Consider the following 26838-nt stretch of genomic DNA (forward strand, 5'->3'; position numbering starts at 1 on the left):
GGAACCTAACCGTACCATCCCACTGCACAAATACTGAAGTGATACTGGGCTTGGATGTTTTAGGATAGCATTGTTGGCAGATGTTTAACCACAAATTTTCTTGAGCAATAAGTGAGATGTATGATAATGAGTTAAATGGCATTACTGTGTATGCATATGTTAACCTATAGGATAAGTGCACCCCAGGTATTACCAGGGTGAGGAAGTTAGATTTGGACATGAGCATTGAAATGAACCTTCATGATCGTGCGCTGGCCCTATAATAGGGCAAACCACCAGGTAGAGGGGGTTAGCCTTCCATCACTGGACCCTTCCGCTCTATTGTTATCTGCCACCAATCTTAGGCATTGAGGACCACTGGACTCGGTCGGCATGCCAGAGACAGGGTTGGCCCTTTGTCTCTTACCATCAGGTCCTCAAGGAAGGGTGCAAGTCTGCAAGTCTAAGAGCATATGCAAAGAATTATACCACAGATATTCTCCAATACTGTGTTATTAATATCTCTTTTACGTGGTTTGGAGCTTTTCTGGCTTTATTATTGATCTTAATAAAAATCACTACGACTGTGCTTTGCCCTCCGTCTAAGTGTCCTTGCCATACACCCTGAGGTTCCCTATGAGATATTGAACTCAGTGGTTTCAGTTCTGTGTAGCCTGATTTTGGGACAATAGCCCTCTTACCCTCAGCCGGTCCTATCCACGCCTCTGCTATTCACTTGTTGTGAGACCTTGCACAAATCTCTCTGTACCCCATCTGCAAAATGAGGGGGGCGATGCTTTGTTAAACATATTGAGATCTCTGGGTGAAACGCTCTCTATTATGTTATAGCTGTTATTCAATAATAATAATATTTAATAATAATACAAACCAGATTTGCAGAGCAATCCTTCTGAAGTGCAATATTGAAGTACTAATGTCTTGAAAAGTACATAAGTGACTCCATTTAGCAGTCTTTCCAATCTCACAAAGTACAATTGATAGCCAAAAGGAAAGACAAAAATGGATGAGCCTTATAAAATAACAGTAAAAGATGACAGAAATCAATCTAAAGTTAAAACTCTCATTGTTTCCAGCAACAAAATATAAATTAAAACCATTCAGATCAGAAGTATCTATGAATCATTATCATCCACCATCAACTGATAATATTAAAATGCTTTATGATCAATCCATTTGTAAAAAATACAGGATTTGCCAAACCAAAACAGACTAATGGTCCATCTTAATTTTCTTTCCTGTGTCTGGCCCCAATTCAGGAAAGCACCAAGCATGTGGTTTGTGAATTGGGGCCTCTGACAGTGCTCAGTGCTTTATAGGAAGACCTAAACTGTTCCTATGATATGCTTCCTTTTGCTATAGTCTACAATGGGATAAATTCTTCTTGACTCATGCTGGTGTTCATTCTGTGCCCTGCAGCAGGAAGATGCATGCCCTTGTAATTGCACTCCCTGTCACTGGACTGCGGATGACATTAATGATAAATTTCCAGTTCCTTTTGAACAAACATATTTAAACTTACTTGTTTGAAATCTGGCTGCAGGTTCAAAAACTGATAGTCTTGGACCCACAGAAGAGGCTAACAGTACATCAAGCACTGGAACACCCCTGGGTCACGGGCAAAGCAGCTAAATTTGCTCATATGGATAGCACACAAAAGAAACTGCAAGAGTTTAATGCCCGGCGGAAACTGAAGGTAACGTTACAGAGCCTTGCTGTTAATCATTCTGGAATATTTCTTATTTCCCTTCTACATAGACTGTACAAATGGTCACTGCTAACCAGATCTGCTATCGTCAGCTCTTCAGAATGCAGTGGTTTTAGTTAAGAAACACTTGAAATTTGTCTACACTTTCAAGCTGATGTGGATTACGATAGGGTATGAATATGCAGCCCAAGAGCTATTCCAGAATAACTCCACGTGTAGACAAACATTAATTAAAATGTTACAGTTTGGTGGGGGACTGGTTGGCTCAGGGAACTGGTAAAAGGATATGAAGCTTTTTGCGCCCGAAGCTATGTTTCCACTGCAAAAACCAGGGCTGTTGTTACATCGTTAGCTATCACAGCGTAAAATTCTGGTAGGGACCAGGCACAGGTAGTTTCTACCTTGATGTGGCTAGTTGGAATAAACCCCAGGTGAGGGGTCCAGTGTTTGGCCTCTGCTAGCTACGCTGAGCTAAAACCTGCCTGTGCTCTGTCTTCACTGGGATTTTACGTTGCAATGGCTAACATGGTGTGAAAACACACCTTTTTGGACTCTGGAGACATAGCCTATGGCATCACTTCAAATCTGTGTCAAAGTCATTGCAAGCTGGTGTCTCTTTGGTGGCCTGTGTGAAACGAACCAGAAGTCTCAGTCCAGCCCTAGTGGATGGATGTTGCCACAACAATAATTGGCCCCCTTGTTAGCCCAGATACCAAGGAATGAATGGCCCATGGAAACTGATCTCTTTCTTCTGGAGGGGAGGGGTATGTCTCCAAATCTGGACTTACACTGGGGAAACTGATACTGACCATGTTCCATTTGTTCTATACAGACTGAAGTCCTCTGTCTACCCAGGGCTGTCACTCCAGAACCTTTCTCTGACACTAAATTCACTCTAGGAATTAAAATGAACAGTTTACTTTTTTAAAACCACTTTTACTAATGAAAACGTTGTAAGTCTTTTCATTGTATTTATTTTTATTACTTACAGATGCACATTAGGGCCTCAATCCTGCGAAGATTCATGCTTGTAACATTACCCAGATGGGTAGTCCACATTGACTTTGAACTTACATACGCATTAAGTTTTGCAGGGTTGGGGCCTAGGGATACACTTTAATACAATTTAAAATACGTTTGATTGGAAAATGTTAATACAATTAAACTAAAAGAAATCCCTCCGGTTGGCCTAATATGATTTGATTTCTTGTAAGAATACATTAGTCTCTGATCTAAGCTATTCATTATCCTTTCTTAGAACCAAGAAGCATAGCACATATGGAAATATATATATTTTTATTTCCATTTCCATGTGACCTTGTCTCTTCATCCCACTGGCCCTATCGAAGAACCAAGGTTATTTTGTCAAGGGCTTTTTATTTTATCAACATAGGCCTGGGAACCATTACAGCCATTTCTTGTAGCATCAGAGTGTTTCTGAACTTACATCCAAGTAGCAAATCTCTGAAATGCATCCTTGCACCACTGCTGATCATTTACTCCTCATGTTTGTTTTTAAATAGGCTGCAATGAAAGCTGTAGTCGCTTCTAGCCGTCTAGGTAACCACGGGCATCATGACAGCTCCAGAAATGGACGTACTCACGAAGGTACCAAAGAATCGTGCCTGGCCCAGGCAGCTGAGAACTCCTGTCTCCAAGACAATCCTGATAGCTTTTCCGTGCCCAGCCACCCCGAATCCAGCGCAACAGGTCCCTCGGCAAAGGCAGAGAACCTGAAAGCTTTCCAAAGTGATTGCCCTGCAGCTCCCAAGGTTGCGTTTAATGGGGCCAGCTGTGAAAGTTAATGTTATAAATATGGCTGCTGGCTCTTAACAACTTTAACTAAACAATATCCCACGACTCTTGGCCACAGCCATATGGAGAGGAGTAGGCAGAGGGAGACCCAGCAAAGGGAGGAGCATCTGGGAAATTATTGGAAACTGGGACTCTGAATAATACATAGCATGTAGTAGGTGTGCTTTGATAAGCACTTGGTCTCTCATGTGATGCATCCTTATTTAATGTCCTGTATCTAGTACAATTGTAACTGGTGGCTGTGTATGTGGGTGTCTATACGGACCAACCTAGCAAACCAAAGTTGGCAAGTTGGACTTCCAACAAATCGTTCATGGCCACCTTGTCTATGGCATATGAAAGAGGAGCAAACAGCAGATATGGGCATTTTTACCTTCCCTACAAAAGAAATTATGTTATCTTCATGACTTGTTTTGTAATTTAATGTAAATAATCCTCTTAGGTATATTTAATGAGGGAAGACGGTGAATCTATGTTCTCTCTATTATTATCATTGTTAAATCTTCAAGGTCCAACCGTGGGATATTTTAGTTAGGGTTGGCAGACACATCTGGACCTAGACATTTGATGCCATTCAAAGAAATAGTGCTTGCCCTGTTTAATTTGTGCTTCAGTTACACTCCAGTTTCAGTTGCTTTTAAGAAGTTCAGTCTTGTGCTACAGACAACAATGCAGATCACATGGTTCTTAACAGCAGAGGCCATTGGCTATTCCAACCTTTGCATTTGCTTTCTAAGCCACAATTTACACAATTAATTCTAATGATGAACAACGCAAATATTTCGACTGAGCATCCTAAGACTTTGTTTGTAACAGGCAAGAAGTGCTGTTGTTTCTGGGTATCTTGCGTTGAAGACAATGTCTTTGTGCAGCATAATGTTGTTTTGGGTTTTTTAAGGTTATTGAAATCAATTGATAGAGTATCTGGGAAAAATCCCAGTTAGCTTTTTTTGGCGCAATTATCACCGTACTGCTGGATAACCATTCAGAGGCATCAAGTCAGTGAAAAGCCATTTTAGAAATACTATATGTAACCTGTTTGGGACTATGAGCTGTCATTCAGTCAGATCGCTCCCTATAGATCCAGTCTCAAAACTTGTAAACTGGCATAGCTCCATTTAAGTTAATGGAGCTACACTGATTTACACCACTGAGGAGCTGGCCCAATGTGTGCAACAATGGGCTCCTGGCAGAAAAATCTCAACTGAAAGAGATTGAAATGTGTAAATAAGGTTCATTTTTGATACTCTGTATGTACAGTTCGGAATCTGATAACTAAGGGCTCACAAATAAAACTTACATTTACATTTAGCCTGAGCATTTAGTGTTGCTGATGCAAAATCTAAAAGGGGACAGAGAGCAAGTCAGAACTATAAAACAGTCAAATGATTTTCAGATTTATTCACAGCCCAAGTAGAAATTGGAAAGATTATACATAAGGGTTTATAAGGGAATTTTTTTTATTTGTGTATGGAGCATTTTGATGTGAAACAAAAAATGTAGCGGGGAGAGATTAAGTCCAAGAGTTTTACTGATTGGAAAAGTATACTAGTTCTAGGCTAGAGAAGTACTCCTCTAATTAACATTTATTTCTTAGATGGGATATGATTAATGCAGATCATATTGTTAAGGTGAGATCAATGATGGAATCTGAAAGGAGAACAAGGCTTTTTTTTGATGCATGTAGGGCTTGATTTCACAGAGTGCTGAACACACTGGCTCTGATCTTGCAAAATTCTTCAGATTAAATCATCTCCTCATCAAAGTCAATGGGAGTTTTGCCATTGATTTTAGTGGGGTCAGGACTTCACCTTTAAATGTTGCTTTGCTTAATTGGACTTCAATGGGGCCACAAATGCTTAAAGTTAAGCACAAGCTTAAATGTTTTACAGATTAAGACCAGAGTGCCTAGTGCACCCTGAAGGCTCATGCATTCACGGCAACATAGCCCATAAAGCTTAGGGTCCAACCTAGTAAATTGCTAAATAACTGCTGGGTTGACTTCAATGGCAGTTGAGGGCGCTCTTTATTTTGCAGGATGAACTACAAAAAAAAAATTGATAGGCTGAGAACACTGAATAACAAGGGATATTGCAACAATAGAAGGAATCCAAGGGAAAATACGACGCAAAAAAAAAAAAAATTGTCATTTCAAAAAAGAATTATTCTGTAAATAATGATAGTTTAAAGGTAGAGAAAAATGTACTCCCTGGAATAAACCTAACTAGAACGTACAGCTTTGATCTGTAGATATGTGTTTTAATAATAATTTACTAATTCAAGTAAGTGTTAACATTTTCAGTGTTATCGGTATTTATAAAAGTATCAATAAATATTAATCATTACAACACATGGATCCTTTGTGTTTACTGTTGAGCTGTCAGGCAGAGGGGAAGGTTAGGGGATTGTGTTGCTCATCTGATAGGGACAAATAATTCTCAACTGATCTCGTTTTTACATGGTTGCCTGAATCCACCTTCACATAACTGACTTTCAGGCTTCAGGAAACTGAATACTACATCTAGGGCCTAGGTTTTTAAGGGCTTCTCTTGCCTGGCTTCTGTTTGACTAGAAGATAAAGGGACAAGATTCTTAGCCTAATTTTCCTTTACGTGAAGGCTCCTTAGTGTAATAAGAATCTGCCCTTCCAAGTAGGCCATCTATTGTCTAAGTGGACCAAGTTAAGCCTGCAAAGTATAGTCAAGGTCCAGACGAAAGAGAAAATAATAATAAAAATAACAATAATGATAACAAGTAAATAAAAAGATTTGGGGGTCTGTTAAAAATGTCTGGTGGTTTGGGTCCACCTATTGACTACCCCTGTTCTAGGCTGTCATCCTGTTGAGACTGCCCTAAAATGTATGACTTTAGGCCCAGACCTGAAGAAGAGCCCTATGTAAGCTTGAAAGCTTGCCTCTTTCGCCAATAGAAGTTGGTCCAGTAAGAGAGATTACCTCACCCATCTTGCCTCTCTAATATCTGGAGACTAGCAGAGCTGTAACACCACTCCACTGACTTAGGCTTGACAAAGCAATGGCTCCCTAGGCTATCTTTTGTTTGTTTTTTTCATACTATAACACACTTATAGATTTCTATTAAATCCCACTGCTGGATGGAATGAACATTCTGAACTCTTTAAACGCAGGTTTATAAACCACTCATCCACTCCAAGGTTACCTCTGCTGGAATTAGAGCATGCCTAGTGAGTTCAGACATTAACCTGTTTAGGAACTCACAACGAAAACAAACAGCCAATAAAACAAAAACAGTGTAAACGTCAAAGGCCCATGGTAGCCCATGGCCTTTTGTTTTTCCCGGAGTGTCTCAAACTAAAATAGAGCAATACACACAAACTCACTCACACCTCCCTCTGCCCCACTTGACTTGTTTGGTAGTTGGCTCTGATTGATGCTTTTGAGGATTGTAAAAGATATTTTTCCAAAACTGGGAATAAAGAAAGTGGATTCTGTGAAGATTGCAAAGGATGTAGTTAAGTAGAAAAAGTACTAGCTCAAGTTCCGGCTGGGGCATGATTACACAATGCAAGCCTAAGGGTTGGTTAGTGGGTTGGGCCCTTGTGGCTGCTCTCAGCAAGAGTAGCCTGGACTTCTGGCTATAGTCTGTTAATGACTAGAGCTAGTCAGGAAAATGTTGATTTGTCTAACCTGAAATGTTCTGTGGGAACGTGTTGGGGTTGATGCACTTCCGATAAGCCAGAAGCAGAATTCTGATGGAATCCTGCCAGCTTGCCTGGAGAGCTTGGGCTTCCAAGGTCTGCAACTCCAGGGCACCCCCACTACATAGACTGCCACTCGGTCAAGGACCCCAGGGATTCCAAGCTCCTGACATGGAGCTGGCAGCCTGGAAGTCCTGGGATGGGTTTCCAGGATCACTGGGGCAGTCTGCATGTCAGAGCTGTTTCCCAGCCAGGGACCCTGGAAAAGCCTGGCTGAAATTGACATGATTCTTGTCAGTTTCCTGGCCCCCCACCTCAATGGTGAAAAAAAAAAAAGACCAATCTGGTCAGTTTCATGAGTCTATGGAGGGGGAGGCATGAAACTGACCAGGATTGTGCAGGTTTCATGAGTCTATGGGGGGGAGGAAAGGCATGAAACTGACCAGGAGCGTGTCCATTTCATGAGTCTTGGGGGGGTGGAGGCATGAAACTGACCAGGAGTGTGTCCATTTCATGAGTCTATGGGGGGGAAGGCATGAAACTGACCAGGATTGTGCAGGTTTCATGAGTCTATGGGGGGTAGGAAAGGCATGAAACTGACCAGGAGTGTGTCCATTTCATGAGTCTATGGAGGGGGAGGCATGAAACTAACCAGGATTGTGCAGGTTTCATGAATCCGGGGGGAGGAAAGGCATGAAACTGACAAGAATTGCCTCAGTTTCATGAGACTATCCCATGGGGAGGCATGAAACTGACCAGGAGAGCGTCCATTTCAACCAGCTGTCAGGCTCCCCACAGCATATTTCCTTGGGTCAGGTCGGGACACGCGGCGATCACGCCCTCAGGTTTCTACGTCACCTCATGATGTCACCACAGCACCCAATCCCCACGCCAGGGCCACCCCGCGATACCGCCTGAAGCGGCTGCCTCACGTCCCGACGTGCTGACCGCCCGCATCATTCACGTCACCCACTAGGCGGACCCATCCCCCCCCCGCCAAGCCTCGTGCCGGTGGGGAGGGGCGGAGGCCGCCTTCTGATTGGCCGCCCGCGCTCCCCCGCCCCCTGGCCCGCTTGCGCGAGGCTGACAAAGTTACAACTTGTGCGCATGAGCGGGAGTCACGGCGGCCGCCTGGGCGGCGCGCGGTGGGCGGGGCCGGGCCTGGCGCGCGGAGCCGCCGTTGGGGCGGAGCCAGGTCGAGGCTAGGTACGGCGGAAGGGGCCGGGGGGCCGGGTCCTGCTCATGTGTACGCGCGGTGCGCGAAGGGGGCGGGGCTGGGTCTCCTCTGACTGGGCGGCTGCGTGCGTAGAGCTCTGAGGTAACGGGGGGGGGCTGCGCGTGCGGGTTGGTCATCGGGGGGTTCCCCAGGTTCGGGGGGGGTGGCACTTGGGCTCTCCCCTTAGCATGGGATCTCCTGATGGCTCAGACAGCTCAGCCCTCCTCCGGGGGGGGGCCTGTACACCCCCATTCTCCCCCCCCCACCCGCGGGGTCTCCCCCCCCATAGGGGGCTCCTGAGGAATTGGGGGCTGGGACCCTTCTGTAGGGCGGGTGGCTCAAACTACTCAGCTCTCCTCAGAGGGGGCGTGTGGGACCCCCCCCCCCGCTGGGTTCCTCACCCCCCTGCCCTGACCCCCACAAGGGCGATCTCGGGGTGGGGGGCGCCCCTCTTCCTGTTAAGAGGGGGCTGGGCTGTGTGTACAAGACAGACCAGCCCTTTCTCTCCAGGGGTGTGTGTGTGAGACTTTAAAGGGCCCCCCTCTTGTTTTCTCCCCCCCCCCCATAGCCCTCCTCCCCGAGTATGGGACTTTTGCCTCTGCGCCCACTTTTCCACGGTAGTTTTTGTGGGGTGGGTTGGCACTTGAGCAGGCTGGCCTGTCTCTTCTGTCTTGGAACTCGTGATTGCTCAAGTTTTTGGGGTCCCAGATACTGTCCTGGTCCCTCTTGTTGCACGAGCCCGTCTGCCGCTGATGAGGTATACTTTTGTTGACTGGTGGAACAAAACTTTTTCTGGGACATCGCCCACTGCAGGTTTTTGGAGTGAGTTCAATTTAGCTCGAGTACAACAAAACTAAAGTAAGCTGAATAAACTAGTAAGTGGGCATGTATCGATCTTTCTGAGCTAGGGACTGAAGTGGACCGTTCTGGGAACTAAACGTAGGGTAGTATTTCTACACTGACATCACTTATGTAGCAATTATAATTTATACCTTTATGATGTTTTTAGTATTCTTGCTAAAACAAAGTTATTTATTGAGCACTAGCAATGTGTCTGTGTTTGAGAGGTAGGAAATGAGATGTAATCTGTATTCAAAGTACAAAATTGTCTGAAGAAATGCAAAATACAAGGGAGGGAAAAAGTTATTTGTAAATATATCATATTACAATCATAAGTGTTTGTCCTAATGCAAACAAGGTGACAAGTATGGTCTCTTTTAAGTACTGTATTTAAATGTAAAAATTATACTTTACTTTTCACTTAATCTTTCATATGTAGGACCAAACAACAAGACTTCATGTAAATTAAGTCTTCAGCCTTGTAGGTACATGAAGCTTTTTTGGCTCTTAATATGTAATTCATCAAATTTTTCAGGTCTCTAACAAACATGTAAAACATTCGGAATCTGAAAAATTCACGTTCTCTAAATAAGCCTCAAAAAGGGTAGCCAAGTTTGGGATAAGTTACAGGATGAGACAATTCACCTAGATAAACCTGGGAAGCGCTTACTTTGCAATGCTATAAATTAGACTGTTTGGGTATTTTGTAGAAACATTGGCAGAGTCCTGTGGCACCTTATAGACTAACAGATGTATTGGAGCATCCGACGAAGTGGGGATTCATTCACCCACGAAAGCTTATGCTCCAATATGTCTGTTAGTCTATAAGGTGCCACAGGACTCTTTGCCGCTTTTACAGATCCACACTAACACGGCTCCCCCTCTGATACTGTAGAAACACTGGTTATCAGAATTTGGTAAAAATTGAATATTCTATCCTTTCCAACTAGCTCAGCGGGCAAACTAGATGGGTACATTAGTCCCCTCTGGCATGCACTGGACTGCAATGATAATTGAATATCATTATTTTATTCTCATCTGCAGGTTCACTTTATTCAATAATTTCTCAATACAACAGGACCACTCTAGCAACCTGAAACACATTGGTGGTGTGTTGCACTAGACTAGAATGATTTTCACTTTGTGCATTAATATTAATAGCTATCCTTGATAATGCTGGGATGTGTATGTACAAAACAATATGGGAGAAATTAACAGAAATTTATAATATTAAATAAGCAATAATTATGTAGTATTAAATTGTTTTGAGATATTGCATAACTCTTATTTCATAAGGTAAATTGAGTTGTTAAAAGACTGTTACACTTAGAGATCCATGTAATATCATTTTTGTTTCAGAATACACTGAGCCTGGCAGTAGTTACCTTGCTTATCCTACATGAAGCACAGTCATGACCGATCAAGAATATATCCTGTGCAAATGGAAGAACCGTCTATGGCCAGCAAAGGTGAGAGCATTATGGTACCATTTAAATAGGTATAGGAATGAGGAGAAACTTTTTGGAGGTTTCCTCCCACCCTCTTCAAGATATCAGAAAAAGGTAGGGAGTGTGGGAGAGGGATGTGTCATGTGATATGTGCTCAAAAGCCAAGCAACTTATTCTATTTGAAATTTCCTATTTGGAGACAACACCAGAAATGAATTACCTAGGCCAAAAAAATTGGAATTATTGACAGGGACAAATCTTATTTAGAAATTATGATTTCCAAGTAAACATGAGGTTGATGATTTGTGTTTTGGTAGCATCTAGGAACCTCAGTCCTGGACTAATGTATATGGACCCATTATATTAGATGATGCACAAACAGAGCCTCCTGCTCCACACAACTTACAATCTAAGTATAAAATGAGAACAGATGGATACAGACAGATGGGGGCATACAAGGAAGCAACAAGACAGTATCTGTCCACATGATAGGCAGTGATCTTAGCACACCAGCAGCCTACCTGTTGTCAGCTTTTTTTTTTCCTCACAACAAAGGAGAGTTTTGAAGGAAAATGAGTTAGTTTTGCAAATATTTATAGGGAGCTTCTCCCAAGCATGAGGGGAAGCGTCAGCAGAAGCGTGAAGGTGCTTGTTTGAAAATTTAGCAAATGGGCGATGGAAATTGGCCTCATGGGCCAAGCAGAGGCGGGAGTCTATTTTAATACTGAATGAGAGATGGCAGGTAGAGTGGGGATAGATCAGGACAGACTTTGAAATGAAGAAAAGTAGTTTGTTTGATATGATGGCAAAGAGGCAACCAGGGAAGTGTTTCTAGTTAAGAGTTGCTTAGACTGTCAGCAGATTTGTCTTGAATGTTCGCCAGAGGCTTTTAATCTGGATGGCAAGGAGTTGAAGCCAAATGTAAGCTTTAATAGATAAGACAGAGGGTTTCCCTGCTTATTGTGGAGATGCAGCCTCATTCCCTGTCATACTTTTAAAAAATCCTTTTATTGAGGGAAGATAACTTTTATATTAACCTAATGTAAAGTCAGTAACGTCTGCTTGATGTAAAGTATCACTTTACTTTCCACTTCCCAGCTTAAACAACTGATACTTTTGTGTCAGTTCATTTTGTTAAATGTATTCATAAGCGTGTTCCCAGTTTAATTCTCCAACTCTTCTCCTTAGTTTCTTATCATTCCTGGGAGGTAGCTTAACACAAGATAAGGATGTACTTATCTGTGCCATGTTCTTCATCCCTGTTATTTCCTTTATAATTTTTCTGTCTTTTCCTCAACTCCTTTTCACTTCCTTTGCATAATTTTTTTCCCGTACATGTTAACCTCCTTTATACTGATTTTTCACTGACTGTTCCCTGTTTCTTCTGCAAGGCAACAAGAAAGAGCATTACTCACCCAAAACATTGTACTTGCTATTTTGAAACACAAGCCACATGGACTAGAAGGGAGTTCTTAATGGAAAAGGTCCCTTGTGCACAGTTATGTTTTTATTGTAAGATGCTTGTTTTGTTAGTAAACTAGGAGTTTTGTTATTTGAATTTATTTAGGAGATTTCAATTACCATAAAAGCATCGTAATATGAATTTACAAATAATGTTTTATATTTCCTAGTGCAAATGGGTAGCTTTTTTTAGGAAAACTAGAGATCTTTATTGGTTCCCTGTATTTTAGTAGATTTGGATATAACAAGAAGGATACTCATCAAATATATCATTCTTAACTTATATTCAACAAGAGAGATCTTAATTTGTTCCAAGCATAGTTAATCTACTTTGCTGTGTGTTTGCTCCTGTTATATCAAGTTTTGCAGGAACTGTGTATGTGCCAAAATAAAGACACTAAGATGCCACCAGAGTGAACGTGATTTAAATACCAACGTAAATACAAAATTTGTTTTGCATGTTGTCTATTTAAAGTTTCATTGGACATAGACAAGGGTAGGGGGAAAGGAATAACAGCACTATTACATTAGCAACCGTATTCTGTGAAATGGTTTCTTTTATTCACAAGATGCTCCAGAGCTATTCACTTTAGATTTCATTCAACAGCATGAAGCAAAACAAAATGAGATTTGGGACAATCTGGAAGAGAAGTTGGCACCATGAATATAGAGCACACCTTTTGTGTTTGATCTGCTTCAGAAAAGATCAGACTAAAATAATGTAACAAAATATTCTAAATCATCAAAGAAAGCAAGTACGTTTATTGATGTTCTTAAACTCAGTTAGTTTCATTGGCCAATCCAAGTCTCTTGCATTTCCATGAGTTAGTTGTGGGAGGGCAATTTTCTCTGTGGCATAGCTAAAATTTCTTTCCATGCTGACATAAACACATACTATTTTTGTTTGAAAATGTTTCAGGTTCTCTAGGCAGGTTGGAAAGCAAATTGGTTGTCTATTTTCAGGTCAGCAAGTGTGAGAAATAACAAGAATAGAAAAACGTCTTTAGAGTAGAAACATGAATATCTGTGGCCTTTTGGCTCTGTTAAAGGTTATATCCTGCTAGGGGACAGACTTGATTGAATAGAATCTCTTCTATCTCCGTCTTGTGTACAATTAGTTTTCTTAAAATAGCCTCTTACAACAATCATGGAATGTTTGTTTCCATGGAGTGATATGGCATCTTCTAATCAATTGTGACTTTTTTACAGCAGATCCAAGTAAATATATAAACTTTAGACACAAATCAGATGTCAAGAATTATAACATTCATAAACCAGTCAGAGAACACTTCAATCTCTCTGGTCACTCGATTTCAGACCTAAAGGTCACAATATTACAACAAAAAACAAAAAGCAGACTCCAACAAGAGACTGCTGAATTGGAATTAATTTGCAAACTGGATACAATTAACTTAGGCTTGAATAGAGACTGGGAGTGGATGTGTCATTACACAAAGTAAAACTATTTCCCCCACCCCCCACTGCTCCTCGGACGTTCCTGTTAACTGCTGGAAATGGCCCACCTTGATTATCACTACAAAAGGTTCTCTTCCCCCTCCCCCCTGCTGGTAACAGGTCATCTTAAGTGATCACTCTCCTTACAGTGTGTATGATAACACCCATTTTTTCATGTTCTGTGTGTATATAAATCTCCTCACTGTATTTTCCACTGAATGCATCCGATGAAGTGAGCTGTAGCTCACAAAAGCTTATGCTCAAATAAATTGGTTAGTCTCTAAGGTGCCACTAGTACTCCTTTTCTTTTTGCGAATACAGACTAACACGGCTGCTACTCTGAAACCTTAAAAAAACAGTTACAGGCAATGTTGCATGTTTTGACTAAAAGCTAACACTGATATTGTGGTACTTTCCAAGGCTTCAGGGACGTCGGTGTGCATAGGTAGTACTGTTCCGTTAATAGTTTGATATGCAAATAATGTTATAAAAAATCACGTGATGAGGGGGAATACTTAATGTTAAGATGGATTCCATTACATATCCCATATCCGATATAGCTAGGACGAGGCTCTTCCTTACAGCATAGCTTTCTGAGTTTCTCCTCATGCCTTCATTTGGGATGCATGCTGTATGCCATCTTTACTCTTATGAACATTGTGTGCATGGCTGTAAAAATGATACTTCCTTCTTCATTTAGGTTTTATACAAAATCAGAACTTCCAGAAGACCAATTGTTTCTAAAGCAAAAGCAGCCTCTTTCAAAGTTGAAATACTCGGTCTGGAAGAACAGTTAAGTACCCTTGTCATTAATCATCTTATATTTAAGAATGCAAATGTATCACAAACATGCTGTAATCATTGGTTCTTGAAGCTGTCTCTAAAACAAGATTAATTGATTTCTGAAGTGTCTTGTTGGCTAACCAGAATTTTGTCAGTTTTTAAATGCATAAAATCTTATGACTGTTGAATTGTACTAACATGCCATTCTTAAACTGTTCTAGGCTTTGATTTGAAACCTGTTTCATGGTCATTTAAAAATAGCAAACCCTCCTTGTATTTCAGAAGGCAAAAGATAAAATTTCTTTTTTGATTACTATACTTCAGTATAGTATACGTGTAATCATTGAAATATTTTAGATAGTGGACTTGATATATTCCACCTTACCAGTCAACCTCTTGATTTTATTATAGTCCATACAGTCCACACTAACCAGCAAGTTGCAATGTTTTTCTGTCAATATGACAGTTGATTTCTGCTATTCAAAATTCTGAGGAAGACGTATTGATTTCTTATTGCCTAAAGAAAACGAGACTTCTAAAACAATGTCATGTCATTACCCATTTAAGACTCAAGGACAATTTTACTGTATTTTCAGGACTAATGTGAACTGTACGGACACGGAGCCTTTGAAGGAGGAGCGCATAAAAGTCATTGCCTCTGAATTAGGTGGGATACTTTAAAGGTTTTAATGCTTTACATGGGTGGTAGAAAAGGAAGAAATGGGTGGGTGAGTATCTAAATACCTGACTCATTCATTTCCCTGGGAGGCTTCCAAAAACAGTCTCCATGTGGATACATGAAACATCACAAACAGCTACCTCTGATGTTCCCCAAATATGCCATCTCTGTAATGTGATACCAATCTGTACTCTGAGGAGTGACTTCTGTGCAAGCCATGTAACAGTTATTTTTTAAGAAAAGCTTATTTAGTAGTAAGATGGTCACCTATAGATCTCTAAACTCCCATGTTAAATTATTTGTAATTTGGAAATGGTGTGTGAAGCAACACAGATATGGAAACTTTATTCTTACAGGCATGAGGACAAATGGGAGTCAGCAGGTCTTGAGTTCTGATTATGGCTCTGCCACTGATTTGCTATATTGCCTTGGGCAAAGCTGCTTCATTTTTCTGTCTCCAGGCTCAATGTCGGGAAAAGATGTCTCCTAGTTGAAGTTCAGGCCAGATGTATGCTAAAAACTTGTTGCCAGCATAGCTATGTCGGTCAGGGGTCTGATGAGGTGTGACTGATGTTGCTCTCCTGCCAAAAGCCCCTACTGTAGATGCAGTTTTTGCTGGTATACCTTATTTTGTTAGGAGGGGTGGTATACGTTTTATACTGGAAAAAGTTCTCCCAGTATGAATTGCATCCACGCAAGAGTGCTTTGCTGCTGTAGTATACCAGTATCACTATACCGGCAAATCCTTGCAAGTGTTGACCTGGCTTCAGTCTATTTAGTTTATCCAAGAGAAGTTTTGAGGTGATTTGAGCACAGTCTACCAATACCTGTATGGGGAAGAGACTTCTGACAGTAAAGGGCACTTTAGTATAGCAGGAAAAGGCATAATTGGATCCAGTGGTTGGAAGCTGAAACTAGACAAATTCAGATAAGAAATAAGGTGCACATTTTTAACTGTGAGTGTAATTCACCATTGGAACACTTTACCTAGGGATGTTGTGGAGTCTTCATAATCTGAAGTCTTTAAATCAGGACTGTGTATCTTTAGGAAAGAGATGCTATAAAGTTTAATCAGAAGTTATGGCCTTGGTGCACAGTTTACTGAGCGAGGTTCTTTGGCCTTTGTTACGCAGGAGATCAGACTAGAAGATTGTAATGGTCTCTACTGGCCTTAATGCCTGTGAATCATTTTCCTTATGGGTTTCCAGATTGCTTCATTTAGTTGGCATCTCAAATCTGCTTGTGGAAAATGATCTGATGACCATTTTGGTAGCAGTTTAGTTATATGCTCTTTTATTCAATTTTGCTTTTCCTTCCCCTGTGCTAGGCTTTCTGTGCTGCACCGTCGGAGACATAACAGAGAATCTTTGCCAGGATGTGTTTATAACCTGTACAAGTCTATTTCAAATTTGTAATCTGAGAAACATGAGCCTTTTTGTTCGCATTTACTTACTGTCTTCCTTTAAAACTAATGGTGCTTTTTGCCATTCATTCTGTGATGCACTGTGCAAGAGGTACTATAAAAACAGTGCATCATATTTTTAATACACAAAGGAAAAGTTGTCATAACTTCTTGCATGCCTCTTTCAACAGACCAGAGGAATAAACCTAGTCACGCTGTGGAAGAACTGAAGTATCGCAAGGCTCTTAAAATCGCTCTAGATATTTTGAGTGCCTCTCCAAAACAAGTAAGGCCTTCAGTTGAGGGACGAACTACTCGATCAGCCCAGAAAGAAAAGAAAATAAGAACTTCATTATCTCCTCCTGTGACTAGGTGTCCAATATCTCCCCCAAAAATAGAATTGGAAGGGGGTGAGACCTTGAAGAAAAAAAGGGAACAAAAGACACCCAGCCCACAAACTGATACAAAAAAAACCAAACAAAAATGTCGGCTCAGTTCCAAGGAGACAGCTAAAACGTGTGGAAACAGAACAAAATCGTCAGTATCTAAATCTGGGGACTTTTCTAGCACGTGGAGGTCAGAAGGCCAGCATTGCAAGACATCTAAATCAAAAGTAAAAACATTAACTAAACAGAAAAAAGTAAAATCCAAATTGTTGCCAAAGTCGAAAACAGGAAAAAGCTCATCACTTTTGCTAAAAGAGAATGAGAAAAGTAAGAAAGGAAGAAAGAGACCAAGAGATGCAGGCGAACCCTCATCTCTTAGCACTAAATTTCCAGATGATTCAGAACATGTTTTTGTTAGAGAGAGTACCCCAGTATCTGCTTTCTGCAATTCTACTATGTTAATATCTGCTGGAACAAGGCCAAATGTTAGGGGTCTGCCCAAAAAGAGATTTCTGGATTTTTCTATTACAAGTACCTCACCTGAATTAGAGAGTCACATCAGTGAAGAGAGAGACGCTCCTGCAAGGAAATATAAAATGTTAGATGGGAGCAAAAAGCCTGTGAATTCAAAGTGTGTTAGCTGGAAACAAAGGACTACTGCAGTTTCACCTCTGCACAGAAAAGGGGGATGCATAAGTTGCTATGAACCTTTATCTGGGGCTTCTAAACACAAAAAGTATTCTGATAGCCCTCTTTCTGAGTTTAAAAAAGAGGAGAATAAGGATACTTCACACAGTCCTGTGAATAAAGCTAAAAACTGTCAGCTACCTGATTTTGATGAAGACGAAGAAGGTAAAGTATTTCATTGGGGGAACTAGGACTTTTATGTCATTTGATTTTCAAATATTGCTTATCTATTTTTGTGGGAAGTTGCAATATCTTGGGGAAGGGATTCTCTGAATACTCATTTTATACTAAAGTCCATCATGGCCAGTCCCTCTGACCTTTTTTTTTTTTTTTTTTTTTAAAAAAAGATGTGGAAACTGTTCAGTCATATTGGCTAGAAGGAAGATATTTCCCTGTTTGGGAAATTTCAGAATTGCTCAGTGAGATGGACAGTTCAACAGTTTCTGCATTCCAACAATGCTTTGGGTTGAGAGTTACGATACAGAACAATTTACCAGTACTAGATGTGATTTACTAAATTTTATTTTTGTTTTTTATTAAACTCTTCATTTAGGAAGTTTTTACAAATCCTATCCATGTAAATATTCTATACAATAATCATTACAACAGTGAGCTTTTGTTTAGAGAAACATTATACAGTAGTATAATCATTGGCTCTCTCTACTAACAAGATGTTAGTGTGGGGGGACAATGAGCATCTTTACAGTACCCATAACATATCATTTCCGCTTTACTAAATGTTTTAACTTTTTGTGCACTGCCAGATTATCATCTGCCTATTTTGCAGTTCAATGTTACTAAGAAATATAGTGGAAACTTGCAAACCTTCCATTAATTGGTAGGATTTTTCCTGCTCTTCAGCATTCTAATAATAACTGATAAGTTTCTTAGCACACTTTTTAGGGGTTCTGGTTCCTTCGCTGAACAGTTCACATGAAAATTGCACAAGCTTGTATTTTAATGCCTTGTTGATTCCTCCTGTAATTCTCCAGTGTTAATTCTTGGCTTCAGTCTCCTTCATCGTTTGACCTTGGCTTGATGTTTTACTACTTGAATATCTACAATTTCTACATCCATTGACAAGTGTATTGTTATAAGGAGGCAGATAATCTTTGGCAATACTTGTATTTTGAGTAGTCAGTTTCACACCTTGCCTCTCTTACTGCTCTTTTGTATCTTGTTTGATTTCCTTTTTCCCCAAATTCACTGTTCTAAAGAGCATCAATTGTTCTTGCTAATTTGTTCTATTTCAAATTACGAAGTCAATTAAATTAGTAACAAGTGTTTAGATGCTTCCTTGCCACTACATTTTTTCAAAGACTCAGTCTTAGTCAAAGCCAAGCCATAGCTTGCTGCTTTCTTTATTTTCATACTGTGCAAAGAAGCAGGCTAGTACCATATCTACAAATATATTCTTATTTTTTTCCAGTGTGTGGGACAACACTGAACTTCTTACTTATGGATTAATCTGTGTAGATCCTGTTGTGTGGCTTAGTGGAATCATATGATGCAGACGAGTAGCCACTTCATCGCATCCCCTATGGCCTCAGGGCAGCCCAGCATGCAGTCCCTCACCTCAGTTTCCCTTCTTGGATCCCCAAACAACTCCGCACAAGGTTTTTCCAGTCTGGTCACCACTGCCTTCTGTAGGGTTTAATATATTAACTTAAAGTTTCAAAACTAAATGCAAAAGTTGTCTCTCCAGCCTTTATCTGGTTACAGCCAAAACTCCCCTGGTTGGTCAGAATCCCTTCTGCCTTTGCAGGCTACTCCCAGTTCTTCCTAGCTGGAGCAATTCCCTTGGTCTCAGGGTCTTCCCTGCAGGAGCTCCTCTGCAGTCTTCTGAGCTTCCCCCTGACTGCAGCCACCTTCTGCCCTTCATATGGAATTGCCTTATTCCCCTCAGGTAGGGCTTATTGTGTAATCAGGGTTGGCTTGGCCCCAGGCTCTCTAGCCCAAGGGCAAGCCACCCTGTAAAATATGGCTAAATACTTGTGAACTAATTCATGTGTATCATTTTATATTTGAATAATTATTTCTCCAGTACTCAATACTGCTACTAGCTTGTCTGTCTAAAATGTATTATATTGTTTCCTTCAATTCAGGCAGTCCATGCAACCTTTTGACTTTCTCCCTTTCTCTAAGTCATAAGGATTCTACCCTAGCAGAAGTCTCTTCCCCACCCCCCTTCTTTTTTTAAAGATCCTTATTGTTTCCAGACACTTATTTACAGAAGTCCTGCTTCTCTCCTCTTCCTAATTTCTTAGGCTCTTAACTCTGTATTCACTGGCCAGATTCTGATTTTACATCAGGGTAAGTTTGAAGTAACTCCATTAAAATCAAATGGAGTTGTCAGTGTGCTTAAGTTAGAATGCACAATGGCAAATTGTCATAGCTTACTAGATGTAATGAACTCTGTAATTCAAAATACTATTGGGATATTTTTCAAATTAAGATACCTCGCTCGACCAGAAAAAAATTATGATAAAACAATTCTTCTCACTTCACTTACAGGATTGGAATCCTCTGATCTGTCTTTGAAGTTTAGCTCTCCAGGAGATATCTCTCTCGATACAACTTTGGTAGATGAGGAGGAAGAAGAAGAAGATGAAGAGCTTCCTAGTATTCTTTTACGTCAAGGTAAGAAGAGAATGTAACTATTTCTGTGAGCCTTAGAGTCATTGAAGACTTAAATATGATTTAGACTTTGTTTACTAATACCTTGGTAACAAACATAAATGTTTTTATTCATTAGACTTGTTCTTGTTAGAAACTGCGAATGTCATTTTGTTCATTTGAGTGTGGCAGCATGTTCATGCACAGCTCTAGAAGCTGCATGCAAACTCCTCTTAAAGGAATATCCTCAGGTCATGTTGTCTTATGTCTCTGCTCCCAGAAACATGGGTTTCCTTCAGGCCTCTGACAGTCAATTCCTTTTACCAGTACTACAGTAGTCTTTGGAAAGAGCCGCTATGATGTGATGACTTGTCTTTCTCCCCTCTCACGCCAGGTGTGGGTGAATGTCAGGGGATGTGTATGCTATCCAGTCCCAACATGGAACTAGAAGTATCCACTTCGCACCCTGTCACACCACTCTTGCTTCCCTCTAGGCATAGTTCACAAAAACTTCTATCCTTGTCTCTTTGGCTCCCTCATTCACCTTCACCAAATCTTTTTCTCTGTCTGATCCATGTTGGAGGACACTCCAAAAAATTATTATGCCATTATATAAATCAGTGGTGCGCACTCCTCTTGAATACTATATGTGGTACTTGTTACCCTATCTTACTAATTCTAGCAATATCCTTATTAGGGGTTAAAAGAAGGATGATGAGAATGATTAGGCCATGGAAAAAACTCTTGTACAAATAGAGATGGAAAAGATGGGGCTGGTTTACCTTAAAAAGGGGATAATGACAAAAGGACATGGTGATAACAACATAGTGTAGAGACTAGCTCAGGAGCTTCTGTTCTCCTTGTCTCATAACACAGGAACAAGGGAACAGCTAATGGATATGAATTTGTTATATTTCAGTTTCAATAAAAGGATTTTTTTCCCCACAGAACACATAATTAGACTGTGGAACTTGTTGCCACAGAATGTTGTCAAGGCTAAAAAACTTACCAGGGTCCCAAGAGGGATTGCACTTATCTGGATAACAAAACTATCCAGGATTGTTATAGTTAATGCTAATAGAATGTCTTAAGACCTGCCGCTAATCTCTACCTATTTGGGATTGCATTGAGATTGTCATGGAGGGCAGATTATTTCATATTTGCCAGCTGCAGGGTTGCTTGCATGTTCCTCTGAAGCATCTGGCACTGGCCACTGTTGGAGAGGACACTGGACTAGATGGACCATGAGTTTGATCCAGTTTTGCAATTCCTGTGTTCCTAGGAGACTAATGGAGATACTGAGATTATAAGATCTCTGGGGCAGGGACAGTCATTTTATGTATTGTGTACAATGCCTAGCACAAAGGGACCCTTGTTTCTTAGCGTAACTTGAGGTTGTAGTTCAGGGACCTCGTCTTACTTGTTTGAACATCAATGATGCTATGTAAATATTACACTTGTCTAATTATGTAGTCCAGTTAACTTTTATTTTTGTGCTGTAGAACCATGTTCAATTGAACCGGGGATGTTGGTCTGGTGCAAATTGCCAAGATATCCATATTGGCCAGCAGTGGTAAGAACAGCATCTTACTACTTTTTTGAAAATGGGATCCGAGGGTCTGATTCTGAAATCCTGTATGGCTGTATTGAGTATCTTCAGCCCTCACTGACTTCAGGATAAGTTGAGAACACTTAGCACTCCTCCCTGTGGTGTGTTACTTTGAACAACATTTAAAAACAATGGCTACCTGAAAGCAGAATAGATTTTGCTTTCACATGGCAAGGTGTGCGGTGCAGATCTGAGCTGGTTAGATGAACTGTGAAGGATTTTTATGCATAAAAGGCATTTAAAGGTTTTTACTTTTCTTTTGATTTTTACCTTTTAAAATATCAGGAACTTCAATGTCTTGACTTCTCTAGTTTAGCTGGAAGAATATCTTTTGGGGGTGTGTGGAGAAAGGTAGTATCTAAAATGTCTTAGTGCTTAGTTCCACTGAAAAACCAGGGTTTTGGACAAAAAATGTCTCATAGATTCAAAGTGCTCATTAGGCATTTGAATTTAATATTTTTTAATGAAAAACAACCCACGCCCCAAAGCTTTATCCCCCTGATTAAAAATCAGTGTCTTGCTAAATTGCTCATCTGTCTTGATTCTTGTGATGTTTCCCTCATTCTCTAATCACTATAATATTTTGGGTTAGAGAGAACCTGTATTTTGGATGTAAAAAACGAGCAGGGGCAAAAAATGGTTTTTTGGAAAATCTCTTGATGCGATCTTTAAACCCTAGAAAGTAGAAAAAAGGGCACAAGACCAATATTTTTCCTTTTCAAACCTCACTGGGAACCCATCACAGTCACCTTTTAAGTAAGACACAGATGTTAAGGATGACATGCTTGTTGAAGTGTGTAGCTGCAAGTCTGGTGTCTAAAGAGAGAGCACTTGCTACAGATTCCAGTGTAGAAGGTGATAATCACTCAAAGAGCTTTGTAATACATAATAAATTCTCCACTGAAACCCATTCTATTAGGTAGTAAACTCTCATGAGTTCCTCCTTATTCATTGCTTTGTATTATGTTGCTACCTGTCAGGACAGCCAGCAAAGTGGTCCCTCTTGTGGCTGTGAACACGCATTACTCTGTCCTGGATAGGGAAGAATGATTAATGTACATCATAATACAGTGTTCACAGGTAGAATCCAAAGATGAATTAACTCTGCTTTATCAGATATTCTTGTCTATAATCTGTAAATTTGTTTTGATCATGCTACTTCGCTTTTTTCCAGTGTGCGGCAATTTGTTTTACTTTATTTGAATTTATTCCCTTATTGCATCATCAAGCCACTAACACGGCCATGTGCACGCATGCTGTTCTTAGTGTACCAATTTTATTCGCTTTATTTGTTTGCCTGTTAGATTAAACTTGACTCTCAATGTCCGTTTTCTGCAACGGTACGTGGAGCAACATATGAAAATGCAGCTGGAAATAATGTGATTTGCTTTATAAGCAGTCAGGTTTCTAGGATGTTAACTTGTCTTTATATTTTCAACAGATAAAAAGAGTGACACGGAAATATAAAAAAGCAAATGTGCGGCTGATAGAAGCGGGCATGAACGGCAAGACGGCAAAGGGGTATAGTTTGTTGATTAGCTTCCGAACTTCACTTAACATTTGTTAGAATTGTGCTAAGAGCCTTAACAACCAGGGTAGCAGAGGCAATGTGAACAGAATTCCTTCTGCTAGTACTGAAGCACAGCGCAGCCAGTCGTTCTGGTTTTGAGTTGGCATAAAGTAGCTCTTAGCTGTTAATGGCATGTCCACCACGGAATCCTGTTACAACCACCAGCAACCTCGAGAGGTCTTCCTCATCCCACCCCTTAAAATATGCATGCGTTTTATCAAACTTTTGTTCAGTGTGTTGCAGATCATACATACACTCGACATGTGCGGTTTTGTAAAGGTGGATGTGCCTGTTAAGGAAAAGTTAGCACGTGTGACTCCATTTTGGTTTGGGGCCCACCATTGTCTAAAAGCAAGCACATCATGCACCAGGAGGAGTGTTTCTTAGATACTGCATTCCTGTGAAAATCCTCCTCCTTGTCTCCAGCCTGCCTTGACTCCCGGTATCTGTTCTTTGTCTGTCTCTAACTCCCTATCTCCTGGCCTTTGATCTGAGGCCTCCCATCCTGATTCATCGCTTTAGGATCATGCTGTGTAATTAACATACTAGTTTAGCACGAGGAATGCACCAAGCAGGGATAGGTGGTAGATAAGAAAAGGGTTTGTTTATTGGCTAAGGTTTCCGATGCACGAGGGCAACATGCTTTGCTAAGAGGTATATAACCTTTGTATAATCTGTATTCAGGGTCCCCTCCTGTCTAGCAGGGGGGCACCACGCTCGAGCGTAATAAACTTGGTGTTTTTTGGGAACTCTGCAGTTGTGGACTTTGTTTATGTGCCTCAGCCTAGATTCAATTGTGCGTGACCTACCAGGTATAATTCGCAGCAGTTGTGTGTGTGTCCTATCAGGTATAATTCGTAACACTGTCCTTATGGGTTAGCTTAAGTCTGCAAAGCAACTTTAAACTTGTACTTCAGTCTTCATGTGACCATCTTTATCTCTGTAGCCGAAGACCACTGGACATAGTTTCCCTCAAAGCTCATCAATGTCACTCCTGAATCAGTTGTTCTGTTGTCTTGTGCCTTACCCAATTTAGTATCAAACAGTTCCTTGAATATGAACTGGTAGCTCGTAAGAATTAAAACTAGTACAAATACTATTCTTAAACTAGTTATGGAACCTAACCTGCAGAAAGATGTAGAATTCGGGGGGATGTGGGGTGAGAATCTAAGCTTGTCTGTATGCACTAACTATGTTCCTCTTTTTTTTCCTCCATGAAGTTTCTCTATAGGTCTCAGAAATCTAAAGCACTTTGACTGTAAAGAAAAGCAGAAGCTAATAGTAAGTACAGTAATAAGAAGCAGACTTCACATTTTTCTTCAGTATATGATATCATTACCTTAAAACTGAATCCCTGCTTATTGGCCTTAATTGGTTCTTTATTCCATAATACAATTTCATGCAAATATATCTTGCCTTTTTTTCAAATCTATTGTTCGTATAACCTTTTCCAGCTGGAATGTAATCTTGAACAAAGTAATTGAATGTAGATATTCAAGGCATGATACATCTTTCAAAATGGAGGGTGCATTGGAGGGTGGGTACCTCGGACAGTCTCTAGAACTGGTTTTTGTTTGACTTACTGCTTCCAAGCTCACAGCTGTCTAAGTGCCTGTACTTGCAAGGTAATCCATAGCTAACAGCGGTGAGCAACTGGCTTCCTTTAACTGTCGTCTTAGGACAAAACCATTCAGCACGCATTACAGAAAGCGTAACAATTTCTGTAACAGTGCTGAAAACAGTGTTGTCCTTTCTACACTGGGAGTTAAACTCACTTCAGTACTGCTTATAGATATTGTCTACAACTGGTTAGTTTCCTAGCATAGACCAGGCCTAAAGGAGTTTCTGCTTGAAACTGTCTAAACGGGTGGTAGTTTGGTAAGTCATAAATGCTCCGTTAGTAGGTACATAAATTTTTGCCCAACTAGAGCATACTTGTGAGACAGAGCTGAAGTTCCAGCTTGTTACAGCAGCACAGTGCTGCTTCTGTTCCTGAGCATTTGCATTTGCATTTTCATTGAAATTAGTTTTAGGTTTTCAAAATTCAAATCAAACCTTAAAAAGACAAGTGCCAAAAGCATTGTGAAGACCAGAAAGAATCCATAGGCAAATAATCCAAAAGACTCTCCAAATTACTTTCTCAAAAAATTTGTATTTGGATTATCTTCAGGTTTTTAGTATTTTAAAAGTACTTAATATTTTGTATTTATTCAATGAGGACTGAGTTCTCTCATAAATGTCTAACATGTAAGATGAGCTACATTATATTCACTATAAATGTTTTTCTTAGTGTCTTCTAGCATGTGTATTTGTGGATTGTGTACTAGTATACAAAGTGCATTGATTTCAGTAGGGTTTTCTATATCTTTGAAATGGGTTCATAATAGTATGTACTCTTTTTAGTCTACATTGAAAGCTTATAGATTTCTGAAATGTATTTTAACCATTTTAAAGGGATAAAATTATTGGATTATATTTACTGATAAAGCTCACAGCCATATGGATCAAATGGCTGTTACACTATGTAATAGACAAAATTAATCCCTCTGCATTGGAACTGCAAGCCATGCTCTCTCCCAGCTGATGCTGAGTAAGATGTACTTCAAATGCCCTTTGACCTAGAACAGATATCTCGGTTCACCTGTGAGCTCTGGCAGAGGGAAACCTGCAGCTACAAGCAAGTGGGGAAGGAATGTATGTTTACAAGGCTGGAGACCAACCAATGGACCGAATTGTGGGTGTTGTGTACATTCTGCGAAACAGGGAGATGTGGATGCTATTTTCTGTCAGTCAGTTAATGTAGTTGGCTGGTTTGGAGTGTATAAAGTAAAGCTTGCTCTTTGTGAGGGGGAAGAGTGCTCAGGCTCCTACAACCATTCTGTCTGGGCTGTCAAACAGAATGCATTCTACAGCCAACTTCCCAGTGTGACTGGACTCCCAGAAGATGACTTGTTTTGAATGTTCACCAGCTTCCAACAGTAACCCTAACCCTAAATGGGGCAGGTGTTCAAATCTGAGTAACGTGTGGAACCATACTCATTTAAAAATCTAATTACTTCTGTGCTAATTGCAGGATGGCAGAGATCAAAACTCAGCCAAAGTTAGCTTGCACTTCTGCAAGCCTTAAGAAATCTTCAGATTCCTCTATAATGCAGTCCAAAAACTTGGGAACCATTTCTCCCTTGGAAATTGAAACAAGCAATTTCATAAGCAAGACTTATCCATTTTATGATGGCAAATGGACACACTACTCTGTTGCAGAAAAACACTGACAAAACATCCCTGCATTATTTTTTGATTGGTCGAGAGAGAGAGAATTATTCAGTTTAAATCCAACCTTTTGACTTTTTTTATTGTAGGACAAGGCCAAAGAGGACTACAGCCAGGAAATTGAGTGGTGCATTGAATTGATTGCTGACTACAGAATTAGAGTAGGTAAGCAAATGCGTCAAGGCTGTCAACCATGTCCATTCTAGTATATATCTATCGC

The 26838-nt window shown here is 40.4% G+C and overlaps 2 protein-coding genes across 10 annotated transcripts in view; both read left to right on the forward strand.

The window, feature by feature from the left end:
* LOC102942278 (calcium/calmodulin-dependent protein kinase type IV) overlaps positions 1–5868 on the forward strand; it is a 45014-nt gene extending 39146 nt beyond the window's left edge. The window contains exons 10-11 of the mRNA XM_007072073.4: positions 1541–1693; positions 3229–5868. Coding sequence (XP_007072135.1) covers positions 1541–1693; positions 3229–3510 — 435 coding nt within the window. The 3' untranslated portion in view covers positions 3511–5868. The remainder of the gene's footprint in view (positions 1–1540; positions 1694–3228) is intronic.
* Positions 5869–8307: 2439 nt separating this feature from the next.
* The window catches only part of PWWP3A (PWWP domain containing 3A, DNA repair factor), a 28252-nt gene continuing 9721 nt past the window's right edge, over positions 8308–26838 (forward strand). The window contains exons 1-11 of one of the 9 annotated variants that reach the window (XM_037885548.2): positions 8318–8402; positions 9692–9733; positions 10612–10721; positions 14317–14408; positions 14996–15066; positions 16672–17718; positions 20068–20193; positions 21672–21742; positions 23220–23299; positions 24569–24629; positions 26708–26783. In XM_037885548.2, coding sequence (XP_037741476.1) covers positions 10665–10721; positions 14317–14408; positions 14996–15066; positions 16672–17718; positions 20068–20193; positions 21672–21742; positions 23220–23299; positions 24569–24629; positions 26708–26783 — 1681 coding nt within the window. In that variant the 5' untranslated portion in view covers positions 8318–8402; positions 9692–9733; positions 10612–10664. Of the gene's footprint in view, positions 8515–9024; positions 9271–9691; positions 9734–10611; positions 10722–12768; positions 12917–14316; positions 14409–14995; positions 15067–16671; positions 17719–18982; positions 19865–20067; positions 20194–21671; positions 21743–23219; positions 23300–24568; positions 24630–26707; positions 26784–26838 lie in introns of those variants that run through there. The other 8 variants (XM_037885547.2, XM_043535822.1, XM_037885550.2 and 5 more) reach the window with 8 other exon arrangements.

This window comes from Chelonia mydas, chromosome 25, assembly GCF_015237465.2.
Source record: "Chelonia mydas isolate rCheMyd1 chromosome 25, rCheMyd1.pri.v2, whole genome shotgun sequence".
Taxonomy (NCBI): domain Eukaryota; kingdom Metazoa; phylum Chordata; order Testudines; family Cheloniidae; genus Chelonia; species Chelonia mydas.